Source organism: Electrona antarctica (assembly GCF_951216825.1).
Source record: "Electrona antarctica genome assembly, chromosome: 5".
NCBI classification, from domain to species: domain Eukaryota; kingdom Metazoa; phylum Chordata; class Actinopteri; order Myctophiformes; family Myctophidae; genus Electrona; species Electrona antarctica.
Genome location: NC_136810.1, coordinates 57834754 through 57855763, shown reverse-complemented (window position 1 = coordinate 57855763; position 21010 = coordinate 57834754). Strand labels below are relative to the sequence as shown.

The 21010-nt window shown below is 43.3% G+C and overlaps 2 protein-coding genes across 2 annotated transcripts in view; both read left to right on the top strand.

Annotated features, from left to right (window-relative positions):
- Positions 1-643: 643 nt before the first annotated feature.
- urahb (urate (5-hydroxyiso-) hydrolase b) lies at positions 644-2558 on the top strand (the record flags this gene model as incomplete). The annotated part of the gene is made up of 3 exons (XM_079501726.1): positions 644-780; positions 1381-1516; positions 2469-2558. 3 exons carry the CDS (start codon positions 644-646, stop codon positions 2556-2558), a joined length of 363 nt encoding a protein of 120 aa, XP_079357852.1.
- Positions 2559-7420: 4862 nt separating this feature from the next.
- LOC306923544 (mitochondrial inner membrane m-AAA protease component AFG3L1-like) overlaps positions 7421-21010 on the top strand; it is a 37249-nt gene continuing 23659 nt past the window's right edge. The window contains exons 1-7 of the mRNA XM_079501714.1: positions 7421-7712; positions 11313-11403; positions 13291-13379; positions 15226-15375; positions 18231-18305; positions 18631-18755; positions 19783-20053. Coding sequence (XP_079357840.1) covers positions 7572-7712; positions 11313-11403; positions 13291-13379; positions 15226-15375; positions 18231-18305; positions 18631-18755; positions 19783-20053 — 942 coding nt within the window. The 5' untranslated portion in view covers positions 7421-7571. The remainder of the gene's footprint in view (positions 7713-11312; positions 11404-13290; positions 13380-15225; positions 15376-18230; positions 18306-18630; positions 18756-19782; positions 20054-21010) is intronic.

The window sequence follows — 21010 nt, the reverse complement described above, 5'->3', positions numbered from 1 at the left end:
TGCTGTTCAAACACTATCTCGCATATATGGCAATTAACTTTGTTTACAAACGGACCTAGACAGCGGACAGCGCCTTTGTAATGATTTATTAGGACAACCTTTAGCACAGTGTGTTTGTTGTTTGCAATGAATGCTGGGAACGAAGCCCCTTTTAGGGGCAGTCAATAATGAACCAGTGCGAGAACCAACTTAACCTATATAGTCAAGAAGGGGAGTTAAGTCAACCGCTTGTTTTGGCTTATATAGTTAGTAGTCAAGCAGTTCTGTAAAACACAAAGGTAAGTAAGACCATGCACTTATATGAGACTGTTGATTCACAAAGCTGTTTGGTGTGATGGCAGATATAACACTATGGCAATTAATGTATTAAAGCTACACATTGTGTTTAAATAAATGCAGACAGTGTGAAGTAGTCTATAGCCTCCTGCATGCGAGTCAAGCCCCTCTGGCTATGGACATGTAGTATTAACATAATAGTTACTATTGTGTTAGTTTAGTTCATGCTTTGCTTAAAAAACCTGCAGGTCCAATGCAGGGATGTGTTTATAGTAGTAGGTTTACCTCATTTGACACACACACACACACACACACACACACACACACACACACACACACACACACACACACACACACACACACAGCCATGTCTGCAGCAGAGGAGGGCAGCCCCCTGACTACCCATGTGTTGAACACTGCGGACGGGGTCCCGGCAAGGAGATTGTCCCTGAGTCTACATCGCCTGGACTCAAACCTGGTCATCTGGAACCTCGTCACAGTGGGGTAGGGTTCAAATCCATGACAACCTGACGGTGGTGAAAAAAAGTACTCAATTGTTTTACTTAGTAAAAGTACCAATGCTGCAATTTAGAAGTACTTAATTAGTAAAAGTACGGAATTGAAAATGTACTTGAGTAAAAGTACAAAAGTATCGGCATCAAAATGTACTTAAAGTACTAAAAGTAAAAGTAGGGCCTACTCATTGTGCAGAATGTGCCATTTCACAAGTTCAAAATGTGTACAAAATCTATTGAAAATAGCCGATCTACAAGCTCTCAATGCGTCGCGTTGCGAAGCATTGTGAGCTTGTAGATCGGCTATTTTCAAATGGCCGAAATGTATAGGGTTGAAGTGGTTAATGTATGTTTTCTAATCAAAATTAAAATCTCCAAAGTAACTAGTAACTAAAGTTTTCAAATAATTGTAGTGAAGTAAAAGTAAAAAACTTGGCTCTGAGATGTAGTGGAGTGGAGAAGTAAAAGTATTGGACATTGGAAATACTCAAGTAAAGTACAAATACCTCAAAATTGTACAGTACTTAAGTAAAAGTACTTAGTTACTTTCCACCACTGAATACATCACAGCATCTCTCTGCTGTTGTAGGACGACAGATGAAAACGGACGCTGTCCAGACCTCATCACCAAGGAAGCTTTCACTCCGGGCATGTACAAGCTACGCTTTGACACCGGACAATACTGGGAGAGCAACGGACAGGCGTCATTCTACCCTTATGTTGAGGTAGGGTCAGTGTTGTCATAATGACTGTTTTTTTCACTTGCTGAAAATAGCCGATCTACAAGCCCACAACGCGTTGTGAGCTTGTAGATCGGCTATTTTCAGCATGAAACCAAGTGTAAAATGACTATACTGGATCTCTTGTCCACTAGTCCCTTCCTAACATTTTAGTCTAGTTTTTATTTGTTGTAATAATATAAAATGTAGTCATCGTAGCTTAGTTTTCATGTAGTTTCCATTTCGTTTTCATCAGTGAAAAAAAGGTAGTCGACGAACATTTTTCGTCTTAGTTTTAGTCGAAGAAAACAACACTGGGTAGGGTCCACCCCCCCCCCCCCCTCTTAACCTCACCAAATTGTTCACCTATACAATAATGCACTCCAGGTGGCAGCGGCATCCCAAAGTAAAGGTCACAGAGGCCAAAGGGGAAAGGGGAAGAGGAATTATATTATTTTATCCACTTTTTTTATCCATTTTTATTTTATGCCATCAAATCATTTTGTTGCTTTTCAGTGGCGTGCACAGCATTTAGAGGGGCAGGTGCTCAAGTGAAAAAGGAGCGCGTGGAACCGGCCGGTTGCCTTAATAGTGTGAGATTTATAGATTTTGGGGCATAAATAATATATTCGAAGCTTTTTTTGGTATCAAGAATAATGTCACCATGGTCCACATACTGTACACTGTACATTTTTTCCCCCCCAAAAGGGCACATTGCTATCCAGAGGACAAGGACAGGTGGTGCTCCCCCTATAGTGTCTATCTGCGCTAGTGCCACTGATGCTTTTGAGGGGCGCCAGCCGCTCCTATATATGCCCAGCATTCCGGGTTTGTGTAAACACAAACACTGGAGACAAAAGTGAAGACGGAAAAGTGAATTAAGGACGCACTTTTTGTGATTGGCCAGAATGAGATGATGTATGATTGATGATCTTTAACAGAATTCTCCGTTGGACAGGTTGTCTTCAACATCACCAACCCCAGCCAGAGGTTTCACCTTCCTCTCCTGATGAGTCGCTTCTCCTACAGCACCTACCGAGGAAGTTAGACGTTGTCCCACAGCACCATCCAGTGGAGGAAGTTATTAGATGTTCTCCTCTTTCAGCAGAAGACTGAAGAAGTTAGAGGAACCTTCACCCATTCAGGACGGGAACCCCTTTTGGTGTTTTAAGCATTATGCTATACTTTAGCTATTGAAAAATAGCAGATCTACAAGCTCTATTTTTATTTGAAAAATCGTGAAAATATGGTGCAAATCTTTGAATATGTAATCTTTCAGAGAGAACGTTTTTAACTCAAATCTTTTCTTCCGGGGGTCCTTGACAAACAAATGTTTGAGAAAACTGTCAGGATCTATAAGGCATTCGTAGAACCGTCCTCAGGTCTAAATGGGTTTTAAGCCAGATTCTGTTGTTTGATGGTGGTTCCAATAAGTTGGAAGCCTTCATCAGCACACTGAACTGTTGGGTGGAGACCTTGTATTTTCAAAACGGCTACTTTTCAAGTAATAATGAAAAAAGGGGATGTAAAGCAGTTATTATTAAGTCACAACAAGCTCTTGTTAATACTTTTCATTGGTGCAATATGGATGCAAATATGGATGCAAATAATTACAAAGAAGAAAAACAACAAAAAAAGTGGTATAACCTGCCATTTTCTTCTTCTTTCTAATTATTTGTTCGGCCCGATTATTTGTTGTCATGATTTGTCACAACTCGAGTTGGCTTTGTACGAGGCTTAAAAGGTCTTTAAATAAATACTTTTTGAAATGTCTGAGGAAAATGAATGGGGAATCATTTCCTGGTCCCTGGTGGCGGGACTGCGACGCTCTATACACTATAGAGTGCTATGTCTACATAAAATGCTATCTAAGTTTAGCCTTTGCAAGCCTTTCCAAGGCTAAAAGGTCGTCGAGGCTAGTGAAGATGCTACAGCAAGTTCTATGAATACATACAAATTATCCTTAAGATACATGAATAAATAATTACACTTTAAGACAAAGACATGCAGATATATATAGGCCTATACATTTTGTATAAGACCCACTTCACATTTCACAAATGTCCCTTAATCTTGCATTCTAAGCTCCAGCTTCTGTTGCAAGATACATAGATTGATGTTGGAGGCCGAGTCGATAAACAGATAGTGATTGATTGCTACATGGTGAACTTTTGTTACTTTAGTATTCTCCCCCCCCCCCCCCCCCCCCCCCCCCCCAATATTTAACCAATATGTTATAGGCGGCAGGCCTATGTCAGATCTTCTAGTATGTGGGTAGTTGATCTACAAGGTCACAATGCATAGGCTATTTTTGAAAAATAAACAAATAATAGTAGGCCATACATGGCCAATTGGCCATACATGGCCAATTGTGTGCAAGCCGAGCACGCAAGTACTGCTACTAATGGGGACTTTAAGCAACGACTGTTTTCAGGACGGCTCCGCCAGGCGGAAGTATACGGCGGCTATGACGCCATCGCCGTAGCTGTCATAATCGTTAAGCAAACAGCCGTCGGCGACGGCGACATTGGTCCCCATGGTGACGTGTCTATGCAGCATGTGTCAAACAAACACTTTTTTTTTAAACACCCCGTCGCGCGTCTTGCCGATATTGCTTAATTCTTACATGCCCTGGACATGATCAGCAGTGGAAAGAGGAAGGTGCTGGAGCAATCTGTGTTCTAAACCCGTTTTAATAAACATGGTTAATATGACATATGGTATTAGTGTTATTTCTTCATTCAGAGCATTATTACAGAAGAAGTTGGAGGAACCTTCACCCATTCAGGACGGGAACCGCTTTTGGTGTTTTAAGCATTATGCTATACTTTAGCAGAAAAATAGCAGATCTACAAGCTTGTAGCGCGGCACTGGTGCCGCACTACGAGCTTGTAGATCTGCTATTTGTATTTGTAAAATCGTGAAAATGTGGTGCAAATCTTTGAATATGTAATCTTTCAGAGAAACTCCGCCTTGAGCCATCTAGAGTTTATATATATCTATGGCCGGAGCCGACTGCCGTAGCCGTCGATGCTTGAAGTCCCTATTGTCTATTACAACTGCTCTAAATAATTGCCCTTATACCAACCTCGTGCGACCTCGTTATTGACCTTATACCAACCTTGTACGACCTCGTACCTTAGTTACGTCACCATCAACAGCCAATAAGGGAACACCATTCTTACAGCGACATATACATACATACATACATACATACATACACATACATACATACATACATACATACATACCCTATAATATAGGGTAACTATATTATAGTTCACTCTTCATATGACCACCGCGCTCTGACTATAGGTGCGCCACCCGTTCAAAACATATCAAAATAAAGGGTAGTGGGTCGCACACACCAAGACTGCAGTTCAAATAGTTTATTTCATATTTGAAACAAATGGACAAACGTTTCGGCTATCCGCCTTCATCAGTGTGGAGTGTGACTGAATGTATAAAGTTCCTTTTAAAGGAGTGGTGACATGGTGCAGGTGCACAACATCACCGCTAATCACCTCATCACACCCGGTGGGTAATCACAGATTGGGGCTGTGTAATAAAGTCTCTGTTAGCAGTCAATAATGTGACTAGCAATTACATCTCAAAATATACATATATATACAAAGCAAAACAATTATAAGATTGTTTAAACACAGCTAATGTAGGTCGCTGGGGACATCAGGCTTTTTGCCGTTCATAGATCAGTTACATACATTAGAGTAAAGCATCAGTATTTTTTCTACCGTCAATAGAGGGTATGCGTGTGACATCATCATCAAACCCGGAAGTTATGCAGGAAGGCCTACTGAGTGGCAAAAAACTACTTTCTGGCCTTGACAGCCCCTACATCCAAACAGAAACGTCCTATCTGATTGCATTAAACAACATTAAACAATGTTAAACTCACTTTGCCTGTTGCTTTGCCACTCGATGTGCCATTCACTTTAGGCATGCGCATACCTTCTATAGCATCCATCCAATATACCATGTGCGTGGCATCAGGGGGGCGGGTATGCCCAAATATCCCTATTGTGGGATTAGATTAATTTGATTTGTTTTTAAAATTTAGAATGAAAAATCCAATTCGTCAACAATATGAGGGGATGGCCAGGCAAAGTGCCTTTTTGGGCCACGGGCGTCGCCAATATCCCGATGCCATTCACAAAAATGGAGACATGTTACATTCCTCATTCATGCCCAAAGGAAAAAAGAGTTTTTAAACAGTATATCCAATAGCATTCCCTTTGTAGCAGTAATTTTTCAGGGTTGCCACCTCTGCGGTTGAGCCATACCTTCTCAATGCCTATAGATACATTTCAAGTCTTCAACTTTGTGGCCAAGTTCACAGAAGTGGCGTGCCACGGGTGACGTGATGTCAGCCTGTTTAATGCTGCTTCTGTGTTCATTGAGCCTGATTTTCAGTTTGCGGGATGTTTGACGAATATAATGTTTGTTGAGATCAATTACGTGTGTCGTGTTACAGGTTATTAAAGATCGTATTCTATACTCTTTGTCTGTGTGTGAATTATGAAAAGCGTTTTAATCATATTGGCACAAGAGGTACATGATCTACATGGGAAATTGCCTATCATTATTGGTTCAGGTCTCTTTATATGCATGTCAGCCTTCACAAGTCACATTCACATTCTCCATTTACAGTCCTTACGGCGGCTTACGCCTACGCAAATGTTCCCATTACAAATATAAAGTGCTCACCCCAGGGCCATGGATGTTACAATTCTGCTAGGGCGGGAATAAGTACCGGTATCTTCCGTATTGTTCAATAAAAAGCAATATTTAATCAGTTTCTGGCCATGCGCTTTCAACTATGCGCCCCTATCGGTTGGTGCATTATAACTCTGATGAAATGGCCACCGATCGGATTAAAACGCGTTTTATTGAACAATGCGGAAGACACGGGTACTTTTACCCACCCGAGGAGGATTGTAACATCCGTGGCTCTGGGGCGAGCACTTTATATTTGAAATCTGAACATGTATGTAGACGTTAACGTTCTAAATGGGAAAAGTGCATAAAACAGGTTGAAGTTCCGCCATGACAGACGAGCGATATGTGAACTATGGCTAAATCGTCTCGTATACGTAATAATAAGTCAACTTTCCGAGGGCGAATGTTCCAGATGTCCTTCTGATAGATTTTTCTTGGCTGTCAATATTTCTATCATCCAACAAATCGCTCTGAAGTGATCCAAAGGATCGTACGCTATGGGGAAGACCATTTTGTTTACCCGGGCTAAAACCGGATGTGACGTTTGTGGGTGTTCCTGTCTACGATCGTGTCAATGTATACATACGCCAGCCGACCACAGTACTTGCGCGCTCTGCTTGTGCAAATAATAATGATTATAATAATGGTGATTGATTATTATTAATTAATACAATCTATAAAAAAAATGTATCACTTCATTCTCATTTGTATTATTTTTAATTAATTGTGTCTATGATGACACCTATAGTGTGATGCAATGCTGAAATGCAGCCAGTCATTGTGAGACCAGTGCTTTATAATAGGACATAACAGTCATGCATTACTGGTTACAGTTGCATGGTGTTGCCAGTGTGTTACGTCACGTGCATGGGGAAGAGAGCTTTTTTTTCTCGGCCAATCAGAGGCGGAGGTGTATGAGGACCCTCCCGCAGGACCCGCACACAGTTGTCCTTTTTAATGCACACATGTAATAATAATAAATAAATCTTTGGAAAAAGAAATGCTGTTAATATTTCTCGACACCGAAATCAGTCAAAATTGTTTATTAATCGACGCATTGTATTAAAACGAAAAAAAAATGTTAACGGTATAAATGCGTTGTTAAAGTATTTTTCATCAGGCACGCGGAATGGAAGCCTCTCGTGTCTTTCTTTACCCTCCCGTGACATTTCCGTGGCTGCTTACCTTAGCTTAAGAGCTCTTCAATAACACACAGACAGTCAGGCTGAATGAAGAGGAGAAATAAAAACGTTTCAAAACAAACATCCATAACAAGTGAGGTGGCGGCGGTGTCAGCGGCTCGGCGGCGGGCAGCAGCGGGGGAATGTCTCTCATGATGGGGCTCCTCTCGGCGGCCGGCCGGCTGCAGGCGGCGGGGAGTGGGAGGACAGCGGCGGCGGCACGCTGCTGCTTCACGGCCGCCAGACGCAGCTCCATGCCCGGCTATGGAGGCTGCGCCACCACGGTACGTTGTTGTGTAAAGGCTGTTTCTTTCTCCGAACTGAATGGGTGGGTGTCCAAGCTGTCTGTGTGTGCAGCCCGAAAGAGACGTTGTGGACTGGAGGTCTGTGCCATTTGTGTGATTGTTGTTGTTGGCTTAAGACAAGTTCCTCACTGTCATGAGTGAATAAGTTAGCTTCCTGGGCTAACGTGGATTGGCCCAGTTAGGGTGACCCAGGGTGACCAGATGTCCCTCTTTGCGTGGGACAGTCTCTCATTTCCAAGACGTTTTAGGCGTCCCACAAATTGAGACCCTGTCCCACATTGTGACTGGCAGGCAATTGCATCAGTGTTCAAATGCCCTAATAGTTAGTCCCCTAATAGTTGGGCTTCTCTTGTAAAGCTCTCTCATTGTCTCTTCCTGCAAGATGTGTTTTTAAGCCTGTTAAAATAGCATAAAAATAAAGCATGATTTTAAAACAAAATGTGAGACACCAGAGGAGTTTATAAATGATAGTCAATAGGCCTATGGTCGAATATGACATCAAGGCATTTAATAGCAACTCAAGTAGTAAGTTGCTAACCTGGTACTACAGTATCGCTTGTGTGGGACGGGGTCCCCCCATCCCACTTGTCCCACACAAGCGATACTTCTGTCCCTCACATGAACAGTTTGGATCTGGTCACCGGTGACCACTGACCAGACCAGATGTCCCCATGGTTGACCAGATCTGTCCCCCTTTGCGTGGGACAGTCCCTCATTTCCGAGACTTTCCAGGCGTCCCACACAGTGAGACCCTGCTGGCCTGTCTGTTCCACATTGTGACTGACAGACAGGCATCAGTGTTCAAATGCCCTAATCGTTATAGTCCCCTAATAGTTGGCTTTCTGTTGCAAAGCTCTCTCATTCTCTCTTTTCCTGCAATAGGTGTTATAATAATAATAGCGTAACATGATAAATATCCCCTAGGCGACAGCACCAATAAGTCGGCCATACCACCCAGGGTCATGGCCGAAATTAGCATTTTAAAACAATGTGAGACACCAGAGTGGTTTAATAACAAAATGATAGGTAGTATTAGGCCTATAGGACATCGAGGCATTTAATAGCAACCAGTGATGTAAATAGGTTTTCAATGTAATGAGTCCCGGGATGCAGGGATGGTCTTTTAGATGAGTCCCAGGGACATGTTATGAGTCCCTCTTCAACGACATTAGGAGTCATATTTTGCAATTTTTACAAATTGCAGCATTTAACTCCCATTTAATTTTATATGGTTATAATGTGGTTCTATTCATGTAGAAAACAAGAAGAAATGATTATTTTAACTAAAGCTAGCAAAATAAACTAGACTAAAAAACAGTAGTACAGTAGTGCATCCCGTGGATTCAGAGGTCGTTGATTTATTGCGTCCCTTAACTATAAACTGCGTTATGGGATGCAGAATGCACCCTATTTTAATCTCTGAGCAATTTATGTAATTAGTTGGCAACCCAGTCCCGTCCCACACAAGTGATACTTCTGTCCCTCAAATGAACAGTGTGGATCTGGTCACTCAGGAGGTTCTCAAACTTCTCAACGTGCATGGTCTCCAGCAGAGAGTCTCTGGAGCTGCGGACCCCCCAGGAGGACCCCTGTCTGTCTGGTGGTCTCTGCCAGACATGGCAACACAAGATATAACTGTCTCTTGAATGTGGTCAGAGCGCTCTGCGTCTCTCCCTATCTCTCTACCAAGTCTCACACACACACACACACACACACACACACACACACACACACACACACACTGAGCGTGAAGTGGCTACGGCGCAGCTCTGGCGAAGACAGCTAATCTACAACAAGCTCACAACATCAACATCACCCGGTTGCAAAAGCCTTGAGTTTTCTTAAGCCAGAGCTCAAAATTGTGACCATTTTGGCTGCAAAAGCACCTGAATCTGTGCGACTTAAAAATATATTTTGGAGCACCTAGTCCGGCTGCCGACAGGCTTCTTTTGTTTAAAGTGGGAAATATAGGTTGTATTGTCAAGAGGAAGGTGTGAGACATAAGACTCAACAATACACATTAATTTACCATTTCTTTCAGTGGTCAAGTAAAATATTCTAATTTTGTTGAGTTAGGATTTTTTGATTTTCATGAGCTGTACGCCATAATCATCAAGATTAAAACAAAACTGTTTGAAATACTTCACTTGACTGCATACATTAATATACTTTTCAGTGGTCGACATTTCTCGTCTAAAAAAATCATTTTTTCAGTGGTCTCGTAAAATATTCTAAATTTTTTGAGTTAGGATTTTTTGATTTGCATGAGCTGTACGCCATAATCATCAAGATTAAAACAAAACGGTTTGAAATACTTCACTTTATGCACAATGAATTGAGAATATATGAAAGTTTCACTTTTTGAATTTATATTATGGAAGGAAAATGTACTTTTACACAATATTCTAATTCATTGAGATGGACCTGTAATGGGTTACACGGAGTGTACACCGAGTGCCGCGCTACGAGCTTGTAGGTCTGCTATTTTAGAGAAATCGTGAAAATGTGGCCCAAATGTTTGAATATATTCTTTCAGAGCGAACGTTTTGAACTCGACTCTTTGCTTCTGGGAGGGTCCCTGGAACAACATATTTTGAGATGGGGGTCGGCGGCCAAATACATATAATTGTGGGGCTCCTTAACATGAACAAGTTTGAGAACGACTGACATAGGCCCCATTTACACTGGCAGACAAATCTAGCCTGAATCAGATCTGTGCCACATCAAGATTTAAATCTGATTGGTTTAAATGGTCACATGACTCATTTAAACAAATCAGATTCCAATCTGGATGCGGCTCAGATCTGATTCAGGCTGGATTTGGCTGACAGTGTAAATGGGGCCATAGAAACACAGGGTTTTTCAGAAAACTGTCAGGATTTAGAAGACATTTGTAGAATCAAGCTCGGGTCTAAATGAGTTAATCAAGCTCATAAGTCTGATCTCCCAAGTGGGATACCTGGGTTTGAATAGGAAACATATTTCAGGTTTTTGAGTGGTGTAAACCACTCCTACGACTGGCTTTGTTAGTTTACGTGTCTGTCTGTCTGTCTGTCTGTCTGTGCTAAAAAAATGAGCATGGTTGCTACGGTCACCCAGTTCACCCGGGTGTGATTTCATTACGTCAGACATTACGTCAGACCACAGCTGATCAGTCTATATAAGACCGTACACCACTCAGTTCACACGGGTGTGATTTTTTTTTGTTACGATACGATACGGTACGATACGATACGAATACGATACAACTTTATTGTCAGCTTTCACTGAAATGCTTTGCGTCCATGACGTCACCGTTCAAGATACAGACAGGACATACACAATACATTACACAAGGTACATTACTGTACACACATCACAGAAGCAGACAGGAACAAGAACAATAGAACATATCCTCTTGGTTTACCGATTTTGGTTTAAAAGCAGAACAGACTGATGTACAAAAGAGTTCTTTAGCCTGTTTTTCTTATATTGTGGGACTCTAAACCGCCTCATGGAGGGCAACAGTTGATATTCATCATTTAAAACATGTAAGTGTGAAAGGAAATAATCTAATTGTGTATTCATGTTCTTTTTCAGAATGTGTCTCTCACCCCATCAAAGTTTTTGTCCTACTGTCAAGTACGCTACTCGGCTCAAGGCCGATTTTATTCCAGCGAGGCACCAAAAGGTACAGTAGGGTCACGATTACGAATTTGACGATTGATTTTCACACAAATAAATTGAGATTTTTATGATTTCATTGTTTTGTTTTTGCCTCGAACATTGGAACGTTACAATTTGTATTTCTGTTTGTCTTTTAGGCTTCGTAATCACAAATTGCACAGGGCAGATATGACGCATATACGGTGATAAGAAATCACTGACACATTTAATTTATTTATTTTTGATATTTTTGAGTGGTGCAACCACTCCTATAGACAGCTGTGTGTGTCCCTGGGTCTGTCTGTCTGTCTGTCCAAGCACGAAAATAGCGTTATAGCGCCAAGTGTCACTGTTGCACAGCCTAACACACACACACACAGGCCAAGGAAGAAGTACAGTACAGTACAGTACAGTACAGTACAGTACAGTACAGTACAGTACAGTACAGTACAGTACAGTACAGTACAGTACAGTACAGTACAGAACAGTGCAGTGCAGTGCAGTGCAGTGCAGTGCAGTACAGTACAGTACCACTCACTTCAGACGGGTCTGATTTTTTTTCTTTCCAAAAAGTGAATCTACAAGTTTACAACACGCTCATTTTAAGCGTATGTGTATTTTTTTGTTTTCATCTGTGTCTTGTAGATTTTAGCTGATATTCCATGGTTTAATGTCACCATTGTCAGTTGCTTCTCTTGGTATTTCGCCTCATTTTGCAGATTAAGTTATAATTTTGAAACTAGGGGTGGGGGCGATATGGTGATAAATATTGTCTCCACGATACGATATGCCTTCTCAGAGATATCGTACATATCGTGACACAGTGAATGCACATTCTATGATTTGCAGTTCTATAACACAATTTATACTTCTGTAGAACGATGGTTTCGCTCGCCAAAAATAATACGTATTTTGGTCTAAAATGGTCTCTTACTCTCTTTTTCTTTTAGTTTTACCATGTAAGGTAAAAGTTATTGTTTAGTAACTTGACGAAAAAAAAACGCATGGAAAAATATCGTGATACTGCTTGAAAAAGAAGAAAACTAGAAAAAGTGCCCCTCGGGGCACAGGTCTCCACCAGGCCAGGTCAGGTTGTGGCCTCCTGGTGGCGCTATAATAGGCCAATGTGAAAAGGGTGCCATTTCTTTATACGCCTTTGATGGCAATTGGATGATTTGAGGCATTTTGTTCCAAAAATCTGTTTTGCAAAAATCAACCTGTTGGTGGCACTATAACAGGCCAATGTGAAAAGGGTGGGATATATTCCTCAGCCTAGTAAGAAAATGTGTGAAAGATTTCACGTAAATTGCACGCTGCGTTTATGATTTGAGGCTTTTGTTCAAAACGGGGCAATCTTGCAAACTGTGAAAGCCAATTATAGCCAATTAGGATGGAATATGAAATATCGGACAGATCCGACTTGAGCACATGACCATAGAGATACTGTGTAACGATTTGTGAGATTTTTGGACAGAATCTGGAGGAGTAATATCAAAAAATGTGTTTTACAAAAGTCGGCCTCCTGGTGGCGCTATAAAAGGCAGATGCGGAAAAGGCAGGTCAAAGGATTGTCCTTGGCCTCTAGGGAGTGTGCATGCAACGTTTCACGCAGATCGGTGCAGTTTTAGGTAAAAAATGTGAAAAGCTGCCTCATGGTGGCGCTATAACAGGCCGTTCTGGAAAATGTGGGGCAGAAGTTCATCGTTGGCATCCAGGGAGTGTGTGTGTGCAAAATTTGGCATCGACCGGGTTAACGGTGCCGGAGATTAGCTGGTAACAGACGGACGGAAGGACAGACAGACACACGGACGGAGTGCAAAACATACTCTCTCCCCATGCCTTCGGCCTGGTGGAGACAAATATATATATATATATATATATATATCACCCCACCTTTACTTGCAATCCGCAGATGGAAAAAGCAAGGAGTCGAGCGGGGGAGGAGGGCGGTCCGGTGGAGGGAAGCGAGGAGGTAAAGACTGGTGGAGCCGCATGCAGAAGGTACAGTATGTCAACCCATCCATCTCATCAGAATACCAAAATAACTGGCATGTAGATCAACTGCTTTTTGTGTGTGTGACACCAGTGCACAACTAAGTATAAATGAGGCTTTATATATATATTTGTTATTATTATATTAGTTGTGTTCACGCACGCACATACGCATACATACATTCTATCTATCACAGCGAGATGGGTCGCTACGTTGCCAAGTCTGCTTATTATAAGCGACTTTATATGGATATAAGTTACCATTTGCATGTTCTGTGTTGTTTAAAGTAACCAGTGGTTCTCAGTGATGTAAATATGTTTTCAATGTAATGAGTCCCGGGATGCAGGGGTGGTCTTTTAGATGAGTCCCAGGGACATTTGATGAGTCCCACTTCAGCGACGTTTAAGAGTCATATTTTGCCATTTTTACAAATTGCACCATTTAACTCCCATTTCATCTTATATGGTTATAATGTGGTTATATTCATGTAGAAAACGAAGAAGAAATTATTATAACTAAAGCTAGCAAAATAAATTAGAATTAAAAAAAAAAGCTCTACATTCATACTACATACATATTTCATATGATTTTGGCTATATGAAATCTATAATAATTCTGCCAGTTTTAACTGTTAATAATGTTGTTTTTATGACACATTACACAATACATACAAAATAAAAATGAATGCTACAAAACTAACCTGGAGATTAAGTAGAAGCAGTCATGGAGGAGGTAGGCTGTGCACAGCAGCACACATCATCATTAGCAGATGATGATGTTAGATTTAGAAAATAGGGTTGCTAATATGTTTTGTTGCCCTGCAGTTGACTTTGGCACTTATTTTTTGGGGGGGTGGGGGGGGGCATGTTAATGTGTGGTGGCACCGGTCCACAACGCACAACATACAACAGTGTCTGCGTTTGTTACAGTACACAATGTGTGTTTCCCATTCAATCGGGTCTGTTTGTCATGCTCAAAAATGTTCGCCTGTCTTTCTGTCGGAGGCAGCGCCGTGTAGATGAGAGAGTTGCGACAACCCCGTTCACTGTTTATTCACGGAGCTTCATGAGTCACTGAACGGTATGTTGTCGTCACTCTCTCTCTCTAAACGGCTCTGGTCTCCAGGCTGCGCTCCGCTCAGCGCTCGTCTCTGAGCAAGATGGCGCCGCCCGTCAGACTGTGTTGTTGACTGTTGTTAACTAGCGGTTCTACAACGAGTCATACGTGGATTTTATCGTTCATAACGTAGGATGAGGTCGCATGCGGCCATGCAAAATGATCGTGTCCGTAGATTATTTGTTTTACCGCATTTTCTTTTCCGCAATTTTTTTCCCCCACGTGGATTATTATTACTGTACGCTGAGTACAGTAGTGCATCCCGTGGACGCAGAGGTTTTTTTGAAGTGCGGCCCAAAACTATAAAGTGCGTTTTGGGACGCAAAACGCACCCTATTTACATCACTGGGTTCTCAAACCTTCAAGGACCCCAAATTAATATTTGTCCGCGAACCCCCATCCATCTAAAGACATTGTTTCTGAAAAGTCAAAGTCAGTCGTACGATTTGTCACACACGTTTCCGCAGTGAAATTTGTTCTCCATCTCTTGGAGTGGTGAGCCGCAGCCAAGGAGCGGTGAGCTGCAGCCGTGCCGCGCTCGGGAATCATTTGATTAGTGGTTTTGACCCTCCCCAATCCAACCCATTGATTCTGAGTGCCAAGTACAATTTTTACAGTCTTTGGTATGACCCGGCCGGGGATCGAACCCCCGACCTCCCAGTTTCAGGGCGGACACTCTAACCACAAGGCCACTGTCTGGCGATTGTAAGGATCCCTCGTCTCTCTCCTGGTGTGCAGGGTGATTTCCCGTGGGATGAGAAGGATTTCCGGTACCTGGCCATCTGTGCTGCAGGCATCTCGTCGTCCTTCCTCTACCTCTACTTCCGAGACACCGGCAGGGAGATCACCTGGAAGGACTTTGTGCATCGATTCCTCGGCAGAGGCATGGTGAGAACGAATGACTGGGATTATGACTGGGACCTTGGCCGGTGATCCAGCATGACAGTGTGTCGCCGGTTCGAGTCCCGATCCCGACGAACTTCACTGTGTGTCTTCCCCCCAGCCCCCCCCCCCCCCCCACCCCCATCTCTCTCCCCCTTTCCTGTCTACCTACTGTAAATCTATCAATATTAATAAAGGCAAAAAAAGGGAGGATGATGGTAGTCATGTGCGGCACCTGTGAAATGAAATGAAATGAAATGATTACTATATTTACCCAGGGTATCTGGGCTAAGCTCAAGAACTTGTTTCCAGCCAGGCCCTGCTCATAGAACACATTTCATCGTAGTGGTTCAATCCCTTGTTCAAGGGCACTTCAGCGGTGGTAATTTTAACGTGTCGGACCGCTGATTCGAACTGGCGACCTTCCGGTATCAAGACCGCTCCGCTATCCGTTCGGCCACCGCTGCCACTGTCAGCAGGGAGTGTTGGGTGGGAGGAGTTGTCCTTCCAGTGGGGGCTCCTCACATACATGTGTGTGGGGAGGAATCAATTGGCATACCGACTAAATTGGCGAGAAAAGGGGGTACAAATGGCTGCTCTTCAACAAACAAAAAAGTAGGCAGCCATGAAATAGCATAATTAGACAAAGTAAATGGTAAATAATAGTTTTAATAAATAAATAAAACATATAATTTTGGTAAAACTAGTACTAAATGCTGTGAGCACCCGGCAGACTTTTTCGCAGCTTCTGGATTGCGAGTGTCAACAACCTTCTATTATACATTTGAAAACATGTGCCCAAGCGCACGCACAGGAACAAAAGGCACCAGCTACTACGTCACTGACACACTGCAACACGCTGCAACACACACTGCAACAACACACTAACACGACACAGCCTTACCCTCCGCGTCGATCCACGGCTATCTCCTCATGTCGCGCCGCACGACCACATTCAACAACACCCGCGTAAACACTGTCATTGCACTGCCACTAAAGCCGCCTCCCGTCCACACTCACAAACAACATCAATAACAATAATAAACACAAACACGCCACAAGCACCGACACCCCCGCCTAATTTGTTGCCAGGTCTATGCAAACTAGCCCAGAAAAAATGCCATTCAACACGCTACTTACAACTCGCTTACAATTCGCGGACCTGGCAACACTGCATCCTGTTTTCCCATTGGCTACGGTTGCTACAACACGCATTTGCACTGCATGATGGGAGCAACACAGCTTAATGTAGGGGTCACCGATTGCTGTGCTACATCCCCCTCATGTTCTCAGCACCCCCTTCGGCTACACCACACACACTCACCTACACAATTCTCCACATGCAACACAGCCCCCTTATTGGCGATCCCCACGCAGCCAGCCACACACACACAACGGCCACGTTCGCAAATATCGCACTGAGCGCACTGTGCAAATGCAATGCAAACTAATAGGCGAGTGTGCTTCGCCGCGGTATTTCCCAACGCGCCCATCTCATCGACACAACGCGCGCAGTCGGATGCCAAGCTCTTCCGCGATGTATTCCTTTCCCAGTCTCACCACACCACGGACTCATTGTAACCTCGCATCAGTGTCACTGCAGACACGTAATCACACTGTGGAGGATTTGTGACTGAGTGACTGTGTGTGTGTGTGTGTGTGTGTTTGTGTGTGTGTGTGTGTGGGGTTTGATTTCAGCATGTTTTGCAGTGCACACCATGGGACAAATCGCCTTTTCACCCCCTGCCACTGTGCCCACAAACGCATGTACAAGAGGAAAACAATCTAAACATTATATACTAACGTCAGCATCGGGCAGATTAACACACACCAGCGTTATTAGTTGAGTTTTCTTATTGAAGTGCCTCTGATTTGTAACTGTGCGTTTATGTCAGTCACCGCTGCGATCCGTTGTTATTCAGCCACCAGCAGCAACATACGCACGGACTGGAGAGAGGCGACGTGTTTCTCTCCCTTCGGCTCATGTAGCCCTCATTGTAACTACAAATATTGTTCCCGAAGAAACAATGTGGGGTCACTGCAATCCAAAATATTTTAGGCCTACTATAATGCAGTCAAGGTCCCCACAAAAACATACTACAGTATGTTCTGCTCCATTCTCAACATCTTTTGGTTTCCAAAAACACTAACTTATTGTAAGTAAACCAAAACAGTAAAAAGCAGTTTCATGTGTGCTTATTTTAAATTAATTTAATTTGCTTTGATGTGAAAATAAAATACAACAAATAATAATAATACCCATCTGTTAATACATGTGAAGGGCACAATACTGGGTTTAAAAACACAGCTGAAACATGAAGTGGAGTCTGTCAAATCTCGCAATTTCCTTCTTCCCATTGCGCTGCAACGGAACTAGGATGAGCCGCCCGAAGGGCGGCGAAATTCTAGTCATATAAAAAGAAAAAGTCGTTAGATTTGTCTTGTTGTTTCATCCTAATTAACAACAGCAATGTGATCTTACTACATACCAAAACATGCAATGTCTAATGGTAGCTATATAATGCTAAGTGTGTTGTTAATGGTTAGGTGGTTCGGGCATCTGGTTAGGATGCCTCTCGGGCGTCTCCCTAGGGAGGTCCTCGACGCACGTCCCACTGGGAGGAGACCCCGGGGGGCAGACCAAGGCGCAGTTGGAGGAAACACATCGACTCACTGGCCTTGGGACGTTTCGGGATCCCCCCAGGAGGATGTCACTAATGTTGCTCTGGAGAGGGAAGTCTGGAGCACTCTGGTGGAGCGGTTGCCCCCGCGACCCGACTACGGATAAGCGGTTCAAGATGGATGGATGGATGTTGTTAATGTGTGCGTTTCTTTTCCTCTGTTCTGCCGTGTTTTACTAGGTTGACCGCTTGGAGGTCGTCAACAAACAGTTTGTACGAGTCATTCTGGTGCCAGGAGCCGACGCAGCCGACGGGGTAATAATAATAATAATGAATTGCATTTTTATAGCGCTTTTCCAAGTGCTCAAAGCGCTTCACAATGGTTCATTCGTTCATACATTGGGAGGTGAAGCGGCGAACAGTCGACGCCAGCATCCTCACTTCCCACATGGGGTGTGTAGATGCATGATTGACAATTATTTAAAGTATAGCATTTTCTCACAAATGCACTGTAATGTGAATACTTTGGACCCGCCGCACCCGATTCACTAATTCACTGTTTACACCCATATTTTGGATGTAAAGGAATTTGCCAAACGTGTGTTCCAATGCTGTCCTTTGTCGTCTCTGCCCCCCACAGAGCTACGTGTGGTTCAACATAGGGAGCGTGGACACCTTCGAGCGGAACCTGGAGGCGGCGCACATGGAGCTGGGCCTGGAGCCTTCTCACAGAGCAGCTGTGGTGTACAGCAACGAGGGCGATGGGTGTGTACACTCTCTCTTCTGTCTAACCCATTTTGGATTCGATAAAACCAATGTTTCTATGTCAGTGGTGCTCAACCTTTTTCACGTCAAGGACTCCCAGAATTATCTGCATTTGGCCGCGGACCCCCATCTGAACATGGTGTTCCAGGGCCCCCCCCCCCCCCCCCCCCCAGAAGCAAAGATTTGAGTTAAAAACTTTCGCTCTGAAAGAATATATATTCAAAGATTTGCGCCACATTTTCACGATTTTTCAAAAATAGCTAAAGTATAACATATTGCTTAAAACACCAAAAGGGGTTCCAGGCTAAAGGCCTGTCATGATTTGAGAGCATCGTTGTTGTTACAATTATTACATTACACTTGTGATAATCGTTTTCGTGCCATTCTGGACGGGGAATCCCTTTTGGTGTTTTAAGCATTATGTTATGCTTAGCTATTGAGAAATAGCAGATCGGCACATACGTACCACATGTAGGCTCTAATGCAGCCTGATGGCGTGTCGCCAGTTCAAATCCCAATGACCGTTGCTCTGTCTCTGTCTCTGTCTCTCTCTCTCTGTCCTATGTCTCTAAACTGTGTACTATCAATGAAGGAAGAAAAGCCCCAAAAATATCTTGAATACATAAATAAAATAAATTAACCCATTCAGGACGGGAACCCCTTTTGGTGTTTTAAGCATTATGTTATACTTTGTATATAGTTTAGCTATTGATCTGTAGATCTGCTTTTTTTTTTAAAGTTGTGAAAATGTGGTGCAAATCTTTGAATATATTTCAGAGTGAATGTTTTTAACTCAAATCTTTGCTTCTGGGAGGTCCCTGGAACTACATATTTTCAGATGGGGGTCGGTGCCGGCGGCAAATTACATATTTTTGGGGGTCCTTTGAAAACCACTGATATAGAAACATGGGACATTTGTAGAATCGACCTCAGGTCAAAATGGGATAATAATCGCTGCGAAAATAATGCATTGCTGCATCGATGATCTTAGTGCTGTCAATCATTGTTCATTCCTTTTTGTTCACAGTTCATTTCTGAGGAGCATAATCCCCACCTTGCTGGGGATTGGCCTGCTGCTCTTCATCATGCGCTGGGGACCAATGGGACGAGGCGCCGGGGGCGGGAAGGGCGGGCCGTTCAGCATGAGCGAGTCCACGGCCAAGATGATGAAGGACAACATCGATATCAAGTTCAAGGACGTGGCCGGCTGCGAGGAGGCCAAGCTGGAGATCCTGGAGTTTGTCAACTTCCTGAAGAACCCCCAGCAGTACCAGGACCTGGGGGCTAAGATCCCAAAGGTAAGAACCCCCAGCAGTACCAGGACCTGGGGGCTAAGATCCCAAAGGTAAGAACCCACAGCAGTACCAGGACCTGGGGGCTAAGATCCCAAAGGTAAGAACCCCCAGCAGTACCAGGACTTGGGGGCTAAGATCCCAAAGGTAAGAACCCCCAGCAGTACCAGGACCTGGGGGCTAAGATCCCCCACAGTACCAGGACCTGGAGGCTAAGATCCCAAAGCTAAGAACCCCCAGCAGTACCAGGACCTGGGGGCTAAGATCCAGCAGTACCAGGACCTGGGGGCTAAGATCCCAAAGGTAAGAACCCCCAGCAGTACCAGGACCTGGGGGCTAAGATCCAGCAGTACCAGGACCTGGGGGCTAAGATCCCAAAGGTAAGAACCCCCACAGTACCAGGACCTGGGGGCTAAGATCCCAAAGGTAATTCATAGCTTAACCAGTTAAAGATGGAGTGCCCCCCCCCAAAAAAAAAAACAACTAAAAACTAAAGACAAAACAAAAAACAGGATCATCAGGTACTATGATTATACCAGGAGGAGGATTTTGTGTACAGAAAGTGTACATTTATGTTTTTATATGGCCACACCCACCAGTTCATTAAGTTATACGTGGTTTTCATCTTAGCACCACCCACCTGAACTTATCATACAACTGGTGTATGATCATGGGGGAGGGGTTAGGGTTTTGATTTCACTAAAGTGGTGTTATTTCGATTGGGCCTTTTGACTCAAAGGCTTTCCACTTTCAGGGAGAAACCAAAAATACACAGGGAAGACATATTTGAATAACCATACAAAACACCTGGGGGTCTATTCGAGTAATTTATGTTAACTCCATAGACACATACAAAACACCTGGGGGTCTATTAGAGTAATGTTAACGCCATAGACGCATACAAAACACCTGGGGGTCTATTAGAGTAATGTTAACTCTATAGACACATACAAAACACCTGAG